This window comes from Symphodus melops (genome assembly GCF_947650265.1).
Source record: "Symphodus melops genome assembly, chromosome: 4".
NCBI classification, from domain to species: domain Eukaryota; kingdom Metazoa; phylum Chordata; class Actinopteri; order Labriformes; family Labridae; genus Symphodus; species Symphodus melops.
The window spans coordinates 20,057,921-20,077,637 of NC_136694.1; the positions used below are offsets into that span (position 1 = coordinate 20,057,921).

Consider the following 19,717-nt stretch of genomic DNA (forward strand, 5'->3'; position numbering starts at 1 on the left):
ACCTGAACTTTAGGTCACCCTGCTCCCTGGCTGCCCTGGGCCTGTAGGACCCTGTAACGTCAACAAGCTCGAACAACAATACTGACTCGTTTTCATTCACTCATGTTGAAACAGTAAGACACAGACACTTGTGTTTGTACCTAAAGCACTAATCCAAAATTCACTCGACATTTCATATGAGAAAACAAGAATATGGTTTAACCACTGAAGCTCTAAAATCTAAAATGACCCGATGAACTCTGAGTAAATAGGAGACTCTTAAAACCTACACATATTAATTGATTTGTTAATGTTTTTTATGTGCTTTTGAATATTGTATTGAATTCACTTTTTTTTTTTTTTTTTTTTACTGTTTTAATAATTAAACATTTACTTAAGCCTGTCTTCTTGTTGGTTTGTATTATATTGCACTACAGTGCAAAATAAAAATAAACGTGATTTATTATTAATATGACTGTGGCTTTAGAACATGAACATACTGTACCAGAAAATGCCTTGTGCTACCAGAGAAAATATCGACTTAAATTCACTAGGTGGCGCTGTGTGGCTACTATAGTATCCTGATGATGTGCCTGGGAATTTCATAAACATGATAAAAAAGACAATTTAGCCATTTTACCAGGTCACTTTGCTTCTTTGGATAAAAGAACAGAGTCTGCTAATGTAGAGCTCAGTCAGTAGTTACCTGAGGACAGTTCAGACTGATGAAGAATATTGTGTTCGTCGTCTTCGCTGCATGGATGATAAACGCAAAGGACTGATGCTGGCACAGCGCCCACTGCAGTCTGCACACAGCAGTTTAAAAATCTCGCCCCACTGGCTATCACACCTAATTGGTTCTGCACAAACTGCCGTGTACAGCTCACCTGCTTAAATTGGACTATCGCGACAAGTTACCCCAAGTGACGTTAATGAGTCCAGTCGCCTATTTCCAATTGAGTATCTGACGAACCAAATTGGGCAACCAGGACTGAGGTGGCGAGCAAACCGAGGCGCACACTGCTCACCAGGCCCACAGAAGAGTGAGGGTGCAGCAGACCAGCGAGCTCAGGCATCCCGGCGTGTAAAAGATGCAGGACAGATGGATCTGAGCGAAAAAACAATGGACCAGCCATAACCGCCTGAGATCCTGCTCAACAAACCACATGAATTCGGTGCTTTGAGCTTCTCATCTTTCTGGAGAGCAATACTTTTTTCACGTGTGGTTAAAAACTCTGGATTTGGTTGTTTTTCCTCTTTGAAAGCATTTGCTCCATCCATATTTCTGCTGGCACGCTGAGATCACAAGCACCTGAGCCTTCTTGTTTTTTTTTATTTCGCGCAAGTGGTTTGTGCGCTCCTGCGTTTTGGAGCCATGGGTTGCACGGTGAGCGCCGAAGATAAGGCAGCCGCGGAGAGGTCAAAGATGATCGACAAAAACCTCCGAGAGGACGGAGAGAAGGCGGCCAGAGAAGTGAAACTGCTTTTATTAGGTAGGTGGCAGCTAAAGCGGGCTCCTCGGCTTGTGTGAGGAGCAACGTTTGTATAGTTTTGGAGAGATCCCAGTACACAGATCAAAAAACCCCCCCATAAAACAGCCAACATGATTTTCTTTAAAGAAGGTGAAGTATAAAGCTTCCCCCATTTCTTCCTTAAATAGTGACAGTGTGAATCGTACACGATTTAGCAGGGAAAATAGGTCAGTTTGCTCTTTTTGAAATAGTGATAAACAGTCTGTCACTGGGCTGCTTATTACCAAATAAAAGTCAAGTTTCTTGAATAAACGCCAGATATCATCGTTTCAACAGGCTGCACAGCTTCTCAGATCTCTACCTGGCATTGTGCCCAGAAAGCTTAATTCAATAAATCAAACCTGTGGACTCTGACTAAACATTAACACAGTCACACTTTGGCACCACTCGTCTACACACAGTAGACAGCTCTGATATCTGTGTGTCGACTGAAAACAGTTGGGGGGGGGGAAAGACGTTTTTATTAAATTGATGGAGCTGCATAAAACACTCCAGAATCGTTTCTTTACCTATGCACACACACACACACACACACACACGCACACGCACTCAACTCAACATGCTGAATGTTTTTGTGTTGTTTGTTAGCTGGGGTAGAGAAGAGCAGATGGGCCAGGCTTGCATACAGTGTGACCCTGTTCTGTTGCTTTGGAAGACTGTTTCTAGAAAATAGGGATCCAGGTCTTTGTAGGTCTGTAAGGGTGTGACCTGCTGGTTGGGTTGGAAGGATTCTAAGTCAGTTTCCGCATGTGCTCAACAGATCGTGATGATAATAATGATTAAACTGTCAAGGAAAATCTCAAAAGAGCGTCAGGCTGCGTTAACACTGCCCCATCTCCATGTGTGTTCTCACACAAAGAGCCTTTTAATTAGTATTACTGCACATAAGCAGTCGGTTCATATAGACTTTTAATGTATTAGATGACCGATTGCATGAAGCATGAGTGTTTCTGAAGTGGCCTTTATTTCCTCTGGAGGACATCAGATTAGTTAATTCGGCAGCCTGCAGCCACAGCCACTACCATCAGTGTGTAATATAAAGGGTGTGAATGGATAGGTGTGACATGCAGTGTAAAAGCGCTTTGAGGTGTGAGAAGACTAGAAAAGCACTATACGGTACATGTGAATGCAGGTGGTGGGGATTAAACTCCGTCTGAGAAGAAGCATCAGTTCTGTAATCAAAGAATGAATTACAGAACATTTGGTTGTACCTGAAGACGTTATTATTTGAACTACAGGACTAAAGTAATATAGACTACAACAACACGAATCTGTTGTCTGAAGACTCCTTGAGAACCCCACATTTGACTGAGACCACATTTTCCCTTTGTCAAGTTTTTCCAAATCAGCTGTCAGAAGTGCTTGTTTGTTGACTCTAAGGTCGCGCTGACGGCATGAATACAACATAATGATTGTATTACTCATGTTTGTATGACAAATTTGTTCTGACAGAGAGAAGACTGTTACTTGATGGTGGTCACTGAAGCATGAAAGAGGAGCAAAAATTGCAATGGGTTTACAGCATCCAGCCAAGTGCTCTCCAGTCATTTTTTATCACAAGTTCTGAACTTAAAATGTTCTGTGTTCCCTTTTTACTGGAACAATTCTGTAGTTGCAAACAATATCAAAGCAGAGTGTGTTCTGTCACAGCCTCACCAACAAGAGCATGGGGAATTAAAGGCTTGAAGAGGTGAAAAAAGCTCAACTAACACGTTTAGTTTAAAAAGCAACTTTATTAGACATACACATTTTGTGTCATGCATGCCAACAGTGTTGTCAGATAATAAGTTCTTAGTTTCTGTTTCCCACGAGTGCAGACCATGGTAGGATGGACTGAATCATATTATGTGGAGGAGAAAGAAGTTGACAAACTTTTTTTTTAGCTGTTTGCCAACAAAAAGAGCTGTAATGTGCCTCTTATAATCTGGTCTCATACTTTAGTTCATGTTTAATCGCTGGGATGAAAGAACTGAACAACAGGACAATAAGTCTTCTCTGAACAGTTTTAGTGTTGTACAGAAACAGTGATTACACAGTGTTGCACCATACTGAAGCTCGCTGTGTAACCATCTGACTGACTGGACGGCACATCTTCACCAGAGCTCAAACCAGGAACGAAAAACTAGTGGCGCATAAATCAATGATACAACATCAAAGAAAGTGAGGGGTCATTAGTGCCTAGCCCACAGACACACTGATACACTTACTTTTAATGATGGAGTGTGAAACATCAGTATTTCACAATATTCATTTGGTCAAAGGGACAATGGAAAAACCTGAAATTCAGACATCCTATGAAATTCTCCAAATAAAAAAATGTAAATTCTGTGCAATGTTATCTTACACTTATTATACTGCACATTTGTTTTATTTCTGGTTGACACTAGATAAGTCTTGTATTTTAACTATTGGCTATTAATGTCCAATCAAAGATATAACTTAGTAGAATGGCCAAAATAAATAAAATGTAATTTCTATAGAGCAAATTAGCAAACCTTTCCTAAACTTTTTTTTTTTTTCGTGAAGATTATCGTAATTGATAGTAGTTCTTTTATCCTGCCTAAAGTTATTGCATCAATATTCGTCGTCTGAGAGGGGAAACCAAGAGCAAAGAGAAGTCCATGACAGTCACACTGCTGGTTAAGATGTATAAACTCCTATCATCTTCATTCTGATGGCTGCATAAGAACACTAATACAAGTGAGTTCATCAAACCAAAACCGAGAAAATGTAGATTTGACTTAAATAGGTTTTAAGTTTGAAAAGTGGTTTTAAACAAGTCTAATGTTACTTTCATGAAGTATTTAGTTTCTGTTGAGGATGAGCCAACGCTTTAAGTCACTGAGGAGCCACACCTGGATTAGGCTACCAATTCTCACACGAACATGACCTTGTCGATTGAATGAAAGTCCAAATCCAATGTTATTGTTGCACATGCAATTGATTTATTTTGTGTCCATTGGCTCCACATGTCCATATATCCATACCAAAAACACCCGCTTATAAATCTTGCATGGAACCGCTCAGCAGTCAAAAAACGGTTGCAAAGCAAAGCAATACTGTGCACAGGTATTATTCTCTACAGACTAATGAAGAAACGTTGCAGTTAAAGATTTTTTTTGGTTACAATTAAGCTCAAATATGACTGTAATAAACCAACAATATGTATTCCACTGACATGGTGTTATTAACCTTGATCATCCAAATGCAATGGGTGAAATGCAGTATAGCTTTGCATGTATATCTCATTTTTTAACAGTTCTGAGAGGTTGTATTTTCCCCAAGTCTTTAAGATACCTTATCTGTGAGGCTTTTTCTATTTTCCTGTTGCACATTTTTACCCAAGATTAAGTGAGGATACACATTTCATTTCAAACTATTTTTTGAACCAGCCCTAAATAAGCCTCAATAGCAGCTTATCTCTAACTCCCCACCAAGGAGTGCTGCACAGACGTGACTCACTGCACATGACAGAGAGGAGGGATCAGAGTAAGATTGTCCTTCCAGAAGATGAAACCCACAAACTGAAACAGTATACTTATGTTCTGTTAGTCATGTCTCTGCTGAAAACCACCAGGTCCTCAATAAATGCACATTTAGTTATCTGCTGTAGCAGCAAGAAATGTATCCTCTCTCTACTGTCTCATTTGGGATAGCACGTTTTCTCTTTGAATGATATCTTTAAAGATTTCACAACAGACATAATGAGTTGTTCCATGCAAAGACATGTCAACAATGTCGAATAAATCACCTGGTAAAGATTATTTTTGTGGCAGCATAAAGGTGTGACCTCTATTCAAGGACTATCGGAGGAGATTTAAGGATTGTTCTGAATGAGTCGGCGTCGCTCAGTGTCACGAAGGACTGAGGAGAAGACACAAGGCAAATGTATCAGACACTGTGTATAGATGTTTTTGAATACACACAAACAACTCAGTTTATCGTTCAATGTTTAATGTTTATGTACAATTCTCTGGGTTTTTTTTGTGTTAGTTTTTGTCTTCGTGTTTGTGTTCCAGGCACCAGAAGGAAACTCGCTGTGGAAAAAACAGCTGACAGCTTCAGTGACATTTAAGACTCCATAAGCAAACAGCTTCCATTAGTGTTGGCGTTATAGTTGAGATAAATAGCTGGTGTCCATTTATTCTACTGTTACTCCAATAAGATATTTTAGAAAAGGGCAAACCAATGATAATATCTATTAATATCAAACTCCAAGTGGAGACTTAAGAAAACAACACTGCATTCTTCTTTGTGTAGGTTGAAGAATATTAAATGATTCTAATGCTCTACACAGATTTGAAGTTTGTATCCTTTTCATAGAGTAATGGCTTCCGATGACATTTAGGTTAAGTGCTTTGTGTTATTAACACATCACTTATTTAAATCTGTCTGTTGCACTCCACATTTTGCTTTATTATCACTTTGAAATTTCCATCTCAGCCAAGAGTGTGTATGGCAAATTACAGATTGTTTTTGAATGTCTGGATTCTGAAGTTTTGTTGGTTTTAAAAAAGAACGAAAATGTGATGAAGAAAAGATGGAAGGGAAGATGTGAGAGGGAGTGATGGAATGATATGTCATAATGAATGCTTACACTCTTTGGTTTGGCAGGGACTGATCATGTTTGTCCAATAGTGAGAGAGCAGAGATATCTATGAAAAGATAAACTGTGAAATTGAATACATGCTGATGTTTCACGTCTTTGCTGTTTTCTTAGTTTATCCTCAGTGCTGGTATGTGTGTGGAGAGTGGATAGAGAAAAAGCCTGCAGGCCTTAATAGGATTTCGCATTGAGTTAGAAAATATTGTATTCTGTCACCACACAGCAAGGGAAAATAAATGTGTTTTCTTTGTGATACCTGCAGTTGCATTTCAGCAGTTTCCTGCACTCTTTGAAGTTTTACTTACACTTTCATAACAGCTCACAAATATGACAGTCCACACTGAGTCCTCATTTTCTGTGTTGTGAAGATGACCAACAACCCAATTTCCATTACCGGTCTCATTTATCATTTCGTAAATAATTTCCTTTTCAAACAGTATGGAAAGGGTGCCTCAGCAAGAGGACAAGACATGTGAGGACCAAGACACATCAAGATGTTATGTGTGGTGATATCAGCCCACTCACATTGATATCATGTCTCTTTAAAGGGTAGTTTGGACTTGGTGTTTGTCATGATGATGAACATTTAACTGACCTTGCAAAAACAATAGGAAGTGTATGCCTGTGTGATGGAGAGTAGAGAGGGATACTGAGGCACAGAATGGTGAAAAACAAAGCTCTGTTCATGGTGAATTCATGCTATCACCTAAAAAGGCTTGTCTTTTACTATAGAGTCAGAACATTACTCTGTCAACTGATTTCTGTAGTTTATAAATAGAAAACACATTCACTGTTGTTGATCAGAGGCAGATGCGACGTACGTAGTGTGCGCAGCTGAACGCGCCGTCATCTGAAGTAGCAGGGAAACACAGGTGAAGCTAATCTAGTTAACGAGGCGTAGATTCCAGTCATCAATGTCCTCTTTATCACCTGTGCTTTTTCTGATAATGTTACGGGTCTATCGATAATCATTCATTCCAATAGAATTAAATTGTACATTAATTAGGACAAATGGCAGAGAAGCACCCTTTGCTAGCAACCCAACGTTATTTGGTTAGAATTTCATGAAACATTAAGACATAAAAATGAGCTTGCAGCAACAAAAACCTTGTTGGCTTATTGGATATATGCAAACCAATTCTCTATTCAACACACAACAAAGCAAGAGGTATTTACTATTATACTATTTCTGTTTTGTTTTTTTTGTTTTTTTTTAAAAGCCCTACAGTGACTGCAGTGGTGGATACAAACATCGCAGACACACCTCAGCATTTACTGTGTTCAGTAGAACTCTGGTGAGGTCTAGAGAACATTTGGAGCGTTGCTGCCTCACCTCTGAGCACCTGCTGTTTGAAGAGGTACTCAGCATTTGTATTTTAGACTTGTAGAAACTTGGCAGCTTCATTGTGGCAGCAGTTTGCTCTCTCCATCCCTATCTGTGTTTTAAAGAGCAGTTAGCCTACACCACATCATCTGCTGCTGAAGGTTTTAAAAACTACCATCTGGTCGTGTATTTACATGGCGGCATTGCGTTCCCAATGTGGATGCTGTACATTCAGTGCATTTCATTTGCCCCTGGTGCAGTGTGCATCAAGTTAGAACTCTGTGTTCATATATGTGTCTAGATTGTATTTATTGATTTTACTTCAAGGTGATTACTGGCATAGCCATCAATTCCACCGCCATACATTCAGGCATTCATGAAATATACAATAGTTTGAGCACATTTATATCACAGCACTAACCTAAGGCTTTGCATTGATGTACTGTACTGCAAATGTGCAAACCATAACCATGAGCACTATGTTAAAATAAAGTTTAAAGACAAGTTTCCTTATTAAGTTATTTAGCATATCTTTACAGGTCCAGTTTACATAGTAAAGCCGATGACTTCTAACTGTGCGAGAAACACTTTCTAACAGCTTTTATTCTTTAACATGAGAATGGATTTTTTTTTTTAAAAACAACTTTGAATCTATGATGGGAAATAAAAAGGCACAACAATGACATGCAGTCAAACAGTGTTGTAAGAAGAAACAAAGGGTAGGAGAGGGGCAGTTCCACTCCTGAGTCTTTGAGCTCATTCAAAAGTCTCAGTGATGGTAGCATGAGAATCAACAAAAGTCAATGGAATATGTGTCGTGCTGTCTTAAGGCTGGGATTACATCGCATTAATTACAGAGGCACTAAGGAACATGTTTTTTTGTAAAGGTATGCAAATAATCTTCTTAGCTGATTAGATTGATGCATTAAGCTCATTATATCTTGCCACTTAAAATCGGAGTGTCCTAGTTGTAGAATCGTTTCACAGGAATCCTCCAAAAAAAATGTTGTCACATTTGTAGACAGTATTTTGAATTTTGTTGAAAAAGTTAAAATAGCCATACATCTCAGTGATTCTCTTTCACAAAGATAAACCATCCCTTCCTCTCTGCCTGGTTGCCATGGTTATAGCCCTTCTGAATGATACCTTCAATACATGTTTAACACTCTTCATTCAGCACCAACATGCTTTCTCTGATCCTTTTTTAACATCATATCAAACAGATGGAGACGATTTACCAAACATTACTGAAAAATGTTCTCATGCATACAAAAACACATTTCGTCTGATAAAAAGAGTCTATAGGCAAAAGTTTAATGAAAAGGTGAAATGTTGAATCTTATAAAAAGGAACAATAATCCTCAAGCTTTTCTAACCCAGTTAAGTTTTATAAGATTAAAATGTCTTGCCACCACCGGCAATCTTTTCCCTTTTTCTAACTCTCATATTGTGTTCTCAAGATATTTTATATAGGTTTTTGAGCAATTGTATCAATTATTTATGATATTATCAAACTCAAAAATGCCAGCCTAATTGGCATGTGAGGCTAAGATAAAGTTTTTCTATATTTTCATTTCATACACGTTTTTTTAACAGAGGACAAACAATCAGCTGTAATGTTCAGCTGGTTCTGAACTGCTTGTATTGAAAGGTGAAAGTCACCTTCAGCTAAAAGGATAGTTATATGAGCTTATTTCAAACGGCTTCAGACCCCTTAATTTTGCTCTTTGCTTTTACACTTCTATGTCTTTTCTTTGTCGTCTGCTTATTTTTCTTTACATCTGTCATCATGCTACCAGCAGAACACTTAATTTGCCATAAAGCTCAGTGGTATAGAGCCCATACTGTATGTCTGATTTATTGTTAATTTATAGGTAACAGTGTAGCAACATGAGTGCTCTTGTGTAACAACCCAACAGTCCCGTAAATTGTTAATTGATTTCCAACATCACCGTGATGCAGTTCAGATGAGATTGATCCCCACAAGAAGCCTGGCTCTCTACGTTAATGGACAGGTTAAGAGTGAGGTAATGAAGTTGTTGTCTGAAAGATGGTTTCCCTGAATAGATCAGTTAGCTTTTCCTGTGTCACTATGTGTACAAAAAAGGGATACAAACAACTGATCATTTTAATGGATCAGTCAGAGGCAATTATTTTAATTTAGCCGTTTTCACGTTTTGCACTGCGGAAAATATCTAGATAATTTCCGGAGGACTGTGATTCTCCTGACCTGGCTGTTCACATGTTTCTCTATTTAACTTTATATCAATGCTATGTGTAGTGTAACACAACGACAGCATCCACTAAAGAGCGGAGAACAACATACTGGCGAACAGAAAAACATTCATTCATTCATTAATTACGTGCACAGAGATCGTAGTGGTTTCATACTTGCAGTCTGTGCTCGATGCATGAGTAACTATATAGAAGTGTCACTCTCCCTCCTATTGGCTTGAGGTGAATTCTCCAGAGATTATCCTGCAACGTTATCACAGCAGCTCACTCGAGCTTTCTGCAGAACTCAAACTTTCTGCAGAAAAAATACTAGGGGTCTGACAGTTGCGTTGACATATACAGCTCCTTTAGGAAATATCCTGAGATTACTGCATGTCTAAAAGCCCTATTTATGTCAAGACAAAGTTTTAAGAAAACCTGACTTTGTACACGTCAAAGACAAAGATGTACAGACATTGTATAATTAAAGTTGAGCATTTCAGAAAAAGCACAGGCACATCTGCCTTTGCTGCCATGTTTTTAATTCAGGTAAACAAACCCAAACCTTTCCTTACAATCTGGTGTGGAGGATGCAGAATTCACAGAATGTATGATGATTTGACCAGGTCTCTGTAGCACTGCAGTTCCTGCCCAACACTCTTGATGTCTCATCTGTTTTCTCAGTGCATAGAGTAGAAGCTGACATGACAGTACACAGAGAGAAGAGAGAGTGAGCAGGATGACTGCCAGTCAAATACCAGCTGCTATGGATGGATTGCCCATTATTTTATTGAAACATTGCGTCAGAGAGTTGTTTTTTTATCGTCAATATTTTATGTTTTGATTTCCCATCAGCATTTGGGCAGCTCCTGTGTCTTTTCATAATAGTGGATTTGCCCATTTTAAGCAAGAAATTACTATAAATTTCCTTTAGTGCATTTTCAATGTATTTTATAAATTTACAGAACTTCACAAAATGTAAACCTACATGTTACCATCTACAGAAGTATGCATCTTCTTGTGTCAATATGTCAAACTGATACACGTTTCACAAGAAAAAAATAAATGATGATAAAGGAGTCAAGCTGCTTTCATTTCCCTCCTACAAAACTACCGCTAACCTATCGATTACCTGCTGACGCATCTGCAGCAGATTGAATTGAGCAGTCTGAATGTCAACATGCATGTGAGTGTTGTTATCGTGATTAATATGCATTCACTTGATTAGTGTAATTAATAAGGTTTGTTGCAAGGCTGAGTGCATATTGATTTTGTTGTGAATGACCCAGGTGATTGGAGTGCGTGTTGTATTATACCTGACACTTCCGACAACCTGTCGCATATAATTAAGTGTCCTATCACCTCTGCTCCCAGAGGTTTGTGAACTCAGGTTTAGAAGGGAGTCTTCAAAGATCAAGTTAGTTTGTAATATTTGAAATGTTATTTTCGTTGATTTTTAAAAATATTATTTTAAGTGCTATTAATTAAGGCTAAAATTGACTTTATTTATCTACAATTTTGATAATTAATTGAGGTATTATTATCATCAAATATAACCCATACCTCTTTTTTTAGTAATCTTCTTTAAATAATTAATCTTGTTAATCTTAAAAAAAACCCATTAAATCCCATATTGAGTGTTGTGTCTACAAACGACATGACGCATTACCAATATCTGTGTATGTTCCATTGAAAGCCTCACTGTCAGTGCTATACCATTGACTGTGAGTAAACAATAACATTTAATTCCATACCTCGATGTTTCAAGTAACCTGCTACTAACTTAATATCGCTCAGTTCTTATGTACAGTATTAACTTTACTTTGACACGCACTGCTGGTTGGTGATCCCGCAGATCCTGCATCTAATTTAAAGTGCTTGAGAATTTATCAGCAACCATTTTCCAGCAGGTTATAGTCTGGGGATCCATCTCCATGAATAAATCCATGGTCATTCTTAGTGTATCCCAAATGCTCCAACACTGCCAACTTCACTTGTTTCTTTTAAGAAACGAAGCTGCTTGCTGCTTGGTCTCACTACCATAAAGGTCATTTAGCATAGCCTTACATGCCTCTTGATAAGAAGAGCACATAGTGCACCACAGGTGTCACTTGGTTTCAGTTCTGTGCAGTGTGCCATAATTTATCAACCCCAGGCCCGTTTTTTGAAAGTGATAAACATCTGGTGTACACGCCCAAACATAACCCTTCAGAGCCTTTTCGATTAGAAGTCTTGAACTGAGTTGATACATACCCATGAATAATGATTTGACTTTCAGTTGTTTGAGTCTAAGACCCCAATTGGAATGATTTAAATGTTCTTCGACAAGCTCTTAAAAGGAGAAACATATTTTAATTTCAGAAAACCTGAAAAAATAACACACATTTAGCATTATTCATTCCCTTGTACTGCAACTGTCACTGCCTAAAGGCATGAAATGGATGGTGTGTAGAGAAAGGCAAAAAAAACAGCACTGGAAAGACCAGAAGTCCAAAATAAAATATAAAATGCTACTCTGCTACCTGCTCTGTCTGAGCCGAGGATTTAGTTAATGACTAGATCCGACACATGTGGAAGGACACACCTCTACAATTAGACAGTTTCTGAGTGTGACTTGCCAAAAGGAACTGTCTTGTGTTTGAAAATAATGAAATACTGTTTACTATTTTTTTTACAAGGTAAGATAAGTAATCATATTTTTAATCATGTCATTTGATATCATCGATACGTATCAAATAATATCCATCCCTAACTTAGGGCCCTAAAAAAAACCGATGCTATATTGCAAAGATTCAGGAGCAGGAACACACCTCAAACGCACCTTCCCATAAATTCAAACCAAACCCTCCTCACCTTTAGATCTTACAATTTATACCCCTCACCACCAACCCTTTTTCTTTATTTTCTTCTTTCTGTATATCGCCAGGCAGTAGAAATGGGACCAATCCCATTCACTGTCAGTATCTGTCCGATATTGACGTAATGGTGGGTATGGTTGGTTGGGATGGTTGGGTGCTTAAAACATACTGTGCACTCACACAGTCTCACTCTGAAGACGTTCAGACTGAACTGTGAGCAGTGCCCACAGATTGTCTCAATGACAACGTTCATGCGAGATGAAACAAATCCCTCTATATGTTAAAAACTAGATGTTTAATCATATTCCTGCTCCAGTTCTGCTGAGTCTTCTCACAGTCTCTCAACTTTTTATTCTGTTAACAGAAATGTATGTGATTCAACTTAAAGGCAAACCTTAACCTAAAACATGATCAAATCTTATGGCAGTTCTTGGCCTGGGTAGGAATCAGAAGCAGATATAAAACTAAAGTAATTAAGGTCGTTCAGTGCAGTATAAGGTGAAAGTGTGAAATAAAGTAGAGAGATTAAACCTGACTAAGAAAAGAGAGATTTTTGATAAATTCTCAAGAATTAGGATAGTGCTACATTCCCAACTCCTTTATTATTCAAATGATCTAATGTGTTGCAGAAAGATGTATGCGAGGAGTATTATCTCAGACTTTGTATCCCTGAGATATAACACCTTTTCAGGGAGCTTAGATCATCGGTCATAATAGGACTTCCTGAATTATGTTTTTTTGCACAGCCAAGCATGCAGAGGTATACAGAAAGAAACTGGTTTTAAATAGAATGACGTCTTGTGGCAAAACAAGTGTAATGTTGACTTAGAAGGATGAGATGTCATTTGGACCGAGAACTTAGTTGGACAGGTATTAAGCAACAGGGACAGCGCTGCTGACGCCTCCAGAGTGCTTAAGAAAGCATTCATTTAAAACAGGATGGTTAATGACAGGGTGTTAGAATGAAAGTGCCCTTTGCTTCTGTTATTAAGAGATGTGTGACTTAGTGACACACTCAGTGCTCTCTCTCATTTAGGAGATTGGTTACACTGCACATGCTTGTCTGGTGTTCTCTCGGCGCTATTGTTGATTTGTTTGCATCAACAAGATTTTCATTGTCTTCTGTTGTTTCTTCCAGATCCCTCTTCCCCAAGACTGCACTCGAAACGAGTCTTTAAGATCTACACCTGTTTCTGCTTTTCTTTCATTGGTACACGTTGTCGCTGCAGAAGGGGATCTGATGACTTAAGCTGTCCTATAAAAAGGGTTTTGCTCACAATCTGCTGTCTTTTTATCTCTGTCACATAATGTTCTGCTTCATTTGTTTCATTGATTTTTTTCTTAACTGTGGCTTCAAGATGCCTGGGAGCAATTAAGAATATAGCTCTATGGGGTATATAATAAGCTATTCAGGTCATATCAGTGTGTTGTGTGCAACACGCTGTTTAAACAGGATTAAACTCTGTTAGCATTGGCTGTGCAGTCATATTGCAGAAAGCATCCTACTCTGCGGAGGAAAGCAGAGAAGCTCCATAGCTCCCTGTGAGACACATGACCTACTTTTCCACTCCCGGCAATAACATACTGTACAGTACCTAGCCATGTAAAATACCTCCATGGCTTTCCACTCTGCATGAAAACAGGGTCGGGGGCTGTAAGGCTGGTCGAAACACCCGTGCTTCTTATGCTATCTTTATAAAACCATGATAACCAGCATGCAGTGAATGAGTCAGCTAATCTGGTTCTTCTGCCCGTAAGTCTGAGACTGAATGAAGTAATTCAAAGACTAACACTATTATTCGGTCAATTAAGTGAGGACTGTGAAAGGTTTGATTTCAGGCTGTGTTAAAAAAAGAAGGCATTTATTAACATTCTGTTGACAGAGAGAAATGTATAGAACCAAGTGTGTCAAGGAGAAACAACTCTACTTGAGTATTTTAGATTAATTAACCCTCTCTTCCACTGTCGAAACATTGCACACAAGCAGAATCTGATCAAGGTAGGAAATCCAACAACCTAATAGAAGTAAAGTTTGTCCTTCAGCTAATGTTTTTTGTGATTTAATGAAGATTACAACAATACATGGCTGGGATAACAGCTTCTTTTTGAATTGCCCCCCAAGGACAACTAACGTTTTTTGAATTGAACTGAGTTTTTGATTTCATTGTTACAAAACATTCATTGTAATTTTTGCTCTGTTTTGGTTACCACCACAGTTGAAGAAAATATCTGGCTTTTTAGCAAAACTGTTTTTTTTTTGTTTTTACAAAAATGTAACATTACTACATTTTCTAGCTTCTGCTGAGCAGATAGTATGCCATTATTATTGTTTTTTTTGAAAAACAAAACATTTCTGAATACTGCGAATGGTGAAAATAGCACTGAACAGTTTGTAAGACTGTTAAAATGGTTAAATACTGAAACTGATAATGATAATACTTCTTGATTCAGCAGCAGGTGCTACATCTATCGTAAACTTCAGCTGCGTTCAGACCATTCAGACTGGCAAATCAGGTTCACATCTCAACTGATATCTAAAAGGTAAATCAAAGTGAAGATAGCTATATCTGTCAGATCAGATCCATGGGTCACTACTGTTGAGTTGATGGCTGTTCGTATCCACTTACACTAATGCTGATTTCTGTGAAGGAAGCATGAGATATTCACTTTACTGTCTTGCTTCTCCCTCCAATAAAATGTTAGCATTGAGCAGCTGTTAGTAGCCGGATGGATTCTACCTCCTGACAAAATCAATTCTTTGAGTTGGGAAATTTGCTGAGAGGCTGGTGGAAGGCAGCCAAGCATCGATGCTGAATTTGATCTACAGAGATACAATTAAAGTTGTATTTCAAAGTGTCTTCATGTGGTAACTTGGATGTAATTTGCATTTCAAGCGACTGTCTTGCTGTCCAGACATTATATCTGTATCCTTCCTTACATCAGGTTTGCCGACTGTCTCAAAAAGGCGTTAGTCATTTTTCAGAGAAAGAATAGATCAGACATTTGTGGATGGATTTTGCGAAGTGAAAAACAATGGATCGATGTTGGGAGAAAATGTAGATATAGGGATCGTAAACGTCATACACAAACGTTATTGGCCTGCCTTTGTTATGATTGAATTTAGGATTGATGTTTGTGGAGATAGCCAATGCATAGATTAAGTGTGAAAAAAATAAATATGAATCTTTTATTTTATAATCATGTGTCCATTTTTAACATGTTTTAGATCCAATGCACCGTTATACACGCTGTTTTTTCCACAGTAAAACTGTATTATGTTCTACAAAAGTAAAAATGAATGTCACGTCTGCTCGTGTCAGTCATTTCCCTCAGTAGACTGCAACAGGCTTGTAAAGAGCAACAGCATCATTGTGTATTGTGCTCAGTGTCATCTACGTCCAGAGGATGTTAACCTTTAAATGGCTGTGAAAGCTAGTTGGATGTGTGCAGTCGTGACACCAACGGGTGGGGGCAGCGAGCCAGCATAAGAGCGAAGGAGGAATCGTGTCACAGCCAGGCCAGTGAGTCATTCTACTGTGGCAGTCAATGCAACAATAGAGCCTGTGATGCTGCCATATGCTGAGTGTTAAAATGCTGCTGAGGTGGGATGTTTGACACAGTAGATGTGTGTGATTATAGGGATGTTGTTATATTTATGACGTCAGTAGAAGTTGAAGCTGTGTGTTTTGAACTGTAAAAAGCTTCTGCTCTATTGTTTCTCCACTTCAGCTGAATAAGTAGGCTGGCAAATGGTATTTTTTTCTTTGAATGAATGTAACTCAGTAAGTCAGTGGGTTTAAACCATAAACGTTGAAAAACTGAGCTGAATTAACCTGTATGTTTTTTTATTGTACAAAGAAATTTGAAGTAAATCATTTCCATTAATTATCTTTAACTGAAAAGGAATAATTAGGATACTTACCTATGAGTTTGGAGAAGTGCTTAGTTGTAATTATGGTGCATTCCATTTAATCTTGGAGTTGCTGGTTTACTATGTCATCAAGAACCCTTAAGTCGTAATTCTGACTTGGAGACTCATAGTACCCATAACCTGAGTTAAAATACAACATGGTTGCTATTCTGTCTGTGGACATGATGTTTTCATACATATTGCAGTGTGGTTTTATCACCTGGCTTGCAAAAGATACCACTACTATGTTACTTGTCTGTCTTACTAATTTCAACTAAGTTGAGTTTATTGAATTTTACTAAATTGTCACCTGCTACAGAGCGATTGTTTTTTACCGGTTCAGTTGGTGTTGAGGGAACACAAGAGAGAGAAGACGATGTCACTGAAGAATAATTTGCTGGATTTCAATTACTGGAATGTATGTTTATTTTAAGAGGGGTGCCTGCATTTTATGATTGTTGCTTCACCAAATTGAGGACACTGCAATGGACACAGCAACTATCCATTTTCATTGCATGTGAGGTCATTTAAAAAAAAAAGCTCATTTAACTTAGTATTTTAGCTTGCAAGTTAAAGAAATTAATCAATGAGTATGAGCTAACTACTAACTTAATACATTTGGGAAAGCCTAACATGTGTGATAAGCCAATTACATGCTTAAACTCTTAGCCAATTAAAGCGCACTCATAGATTTTGAGCATCTAAATTGAGACTCTGACCGGAGGTAGCGTTGCTTTGACCATCGACACAGGTGCTACGTATGAAGCAGTTGTTTTTCTGCTCCTGTATGACTGTAGTGAGCAGAATGACCATCTGGAGGAAGCCCATATTAATGGCAGAGGAGGCAAAAAGTGAAACCAAGCTCTGGATCTCGCTCTCCCCTTAACTGTGGCAAAGAGTTGCTCAGAATGGCTGCAACGGCTTCTTAAGTAATCCTTTATAGAAGACAGGACAAAAACAGATTTAGTTTCAGGTAACAGTCTTTGAATGATTAAGGAAGATAGAGAATTTGCTACCTCTGATTGACCAGTAAAATGTCATGAGCAACAGTGTTTCTAAAAACAGACGCACCAAAACACCCTGTCCTTAAACGGGTTATTAGCTTAAATACGTCTAATAAGTCCTTTAATCGAGGAGGGCTGCATTTTTCTAACATCAAACATTTCACCGTTTACTATTGAAAACCCCCCAAAACCAATGGAGGAGGCTGCATCTGTATATAGCTTAATAATGGCAGATGAAGATTCCAGCTGAGAACCATTCCAACAGCACAGGAGAGGCCAGAAAAGGAGCTTGGACCTGCTGCCTGCCTGAATTTTGACCACATCCTGGGGTTTTTCTACAATTGCTTTTGCAGACGCTTTTATCCAAACGACTTCCATCAGAGTTGCAAGTATAACGCAAGCAAGGACCTAGAAAAGAGGAAACAATGTTAGTAATTGAATACTACACCTTACTGTCCGAACAGACAGGTGTTGACTGGAAGTGACCAGAGGCAAAGTCCAACAGTGATGACAGTAATCAAATGAATCGACAAAGCTGTTTCTCAACAGATTTCTCAAGGTCTATACTTGTTTAAGATCAGCATGTTGGCGTCCTCATTGTGACCATGTCGAACTGCAGATGTAAGCATTGCTTTTTGCCTCAGTACACCTCTACAAAGGGAACCTAGCTGTGTGCTAAATCTGTTTTTACCTCCCAAACATCCGATGAGACTCTGAGGCTTCTGCTGATGCAGCACTCACACTTCTGGTGTGGGATGCATCCTGTGGTTGGGTGTGTGTGTTTGTGTATTTTGTTTGTATCCTTGTGTAAGTTTGCATGGCCAGATACCATATTTTAAATTACATAGTGGGTCATGTTCTTAAACGTATGCAACTTTCATGAGCAGTAACTCCTGCAGCAAAACAAACATTGCAGAAGAAGAGCCTGGAGGAAACACCTGTGTTTAACTAACGCATGTAAACAATTGTGTAGAACAGACTCAGAGGACACATGAGCTAGTAATGAACACCTCTCTGTAGAGCGATTTTGTATATTTGTTTGATAAATGCTTACTTATGTAGATATGGAAGCCTTTACATTAACTATAACATTTTACATCCATACCTGTTGTCTTTTTTTTTCTTTTTTACTGCCAGCTTTAATTTGTGTATTTATAGACTTAGGGTTACTCATAGACAACGTTATTGTTTTAACATTCATTTGTTGTCTCCAAATGTTTACTGAGGCACATTTTAGGATCTGCAGCCTGAAATGGTTTGAGTACCATGATTGGAGAAGGAAGTCACCCTAGTAACTGTGTCAGTTAGGAGCATGGTTTTGTCGGAGCAGTCTGCACTGAGACATGGATTGCACACAGGATGGCAGAACATTTTCTGACATGCCCGTGTTCGCTCTGCTTGTAGTAAAGCGAACCATTAATGTGGTGGCAGAGAAATGAAAAACAAAGCAAGTGATTACCTGCTGCTGTTCACGAAATGCTTTGAAGCTAGCACTTAAACATTACTCACTCCAGCACACACTCTAAATAATAAGCCTTCTTTTACTTGTGATTGTTGAACTCTGAATTGTCACCTGGCAGATCACCTGTTTTAAATATTCATAAATTGAACAAGCACTATTGTTTTGCTCATCCTACTATTTTTCCTCTTTACCAGTGACCTCCATGCTCCCTTCTTAGTTTCTCTGCATCGTCATCCTCTCCCACAGTCTTCTGCTAATTTGTCACGAATGCATCTGTACTGCAACTACTTTTTAGTAAGAATAATTACTTTTTCTTTCTTTTGCTGGAAAGATCAGGACAGAGCCCTAACCTGGTAAAGGTTGTACTGTGTCAGCTGCTCCAAAGGGAATCTGTGCCCTGTGAGCTAAATCACAGCTTTTTTAACCGCTCCCTGTGGTATGCAGCTATTCTCAGACACTTTATTAGGAGACCTACCTTAGCCTCATACTCAAAATTAAAGAATCTGGATCAAATACAGTCCACATGAAGTCAGGTTTGACTGATGCTGGTTGACTGTTCTTTCAATATGCAGAGCACTTTTAAACTTTTTCTCCGAGTTCAGACTGGCCAACTCCACTCTTATTACAGCCCTTCTGATCTGAAGTTGTCACTTTTAAGAGAGGACATTTGACCAGAGCAATTAGCTTAACTGACTGAGTCAAATGTATGCAGGTTGAAACTGTCTTAAACAGATCCAGCTCTTCATTTGGGTTTACTAAGTAGACCAGATAGACCACATGCTGTATTGTTACTTATGCTTATCCTTTATGAAATCAAAACTGATACCC

General features: G+C 38.5%; 1 protein-coding gene across 1 annotated transcript in view; it reads left to right on the plus strand.

Annotated features, from left to right (window-relative positions):
• The first annotated feature begins 1,293 nt into the window (after positions 1-1,293).
• The window catches only part of gnai2b (guanine nucleotide binding protein (G protein), alpha inhibiting activity polypeptide 2b), a 34,939-nt gene continuing 16,515 nt past the window's right edge, over positions 1,294-19,717 (plus strand). Inside the window, exon 1 of the mRNA XM_079341414.1 lies at positions 1,294-1,472. Coding sequence (XP_079197540.1) covers positions 1,355-1,472 — 118 coding nt within the window. The 5' untranslated portion in view covers positions 1,294-1,354. The remainder of the gene's footprint in view (positions 1,473-19,717) is intronic.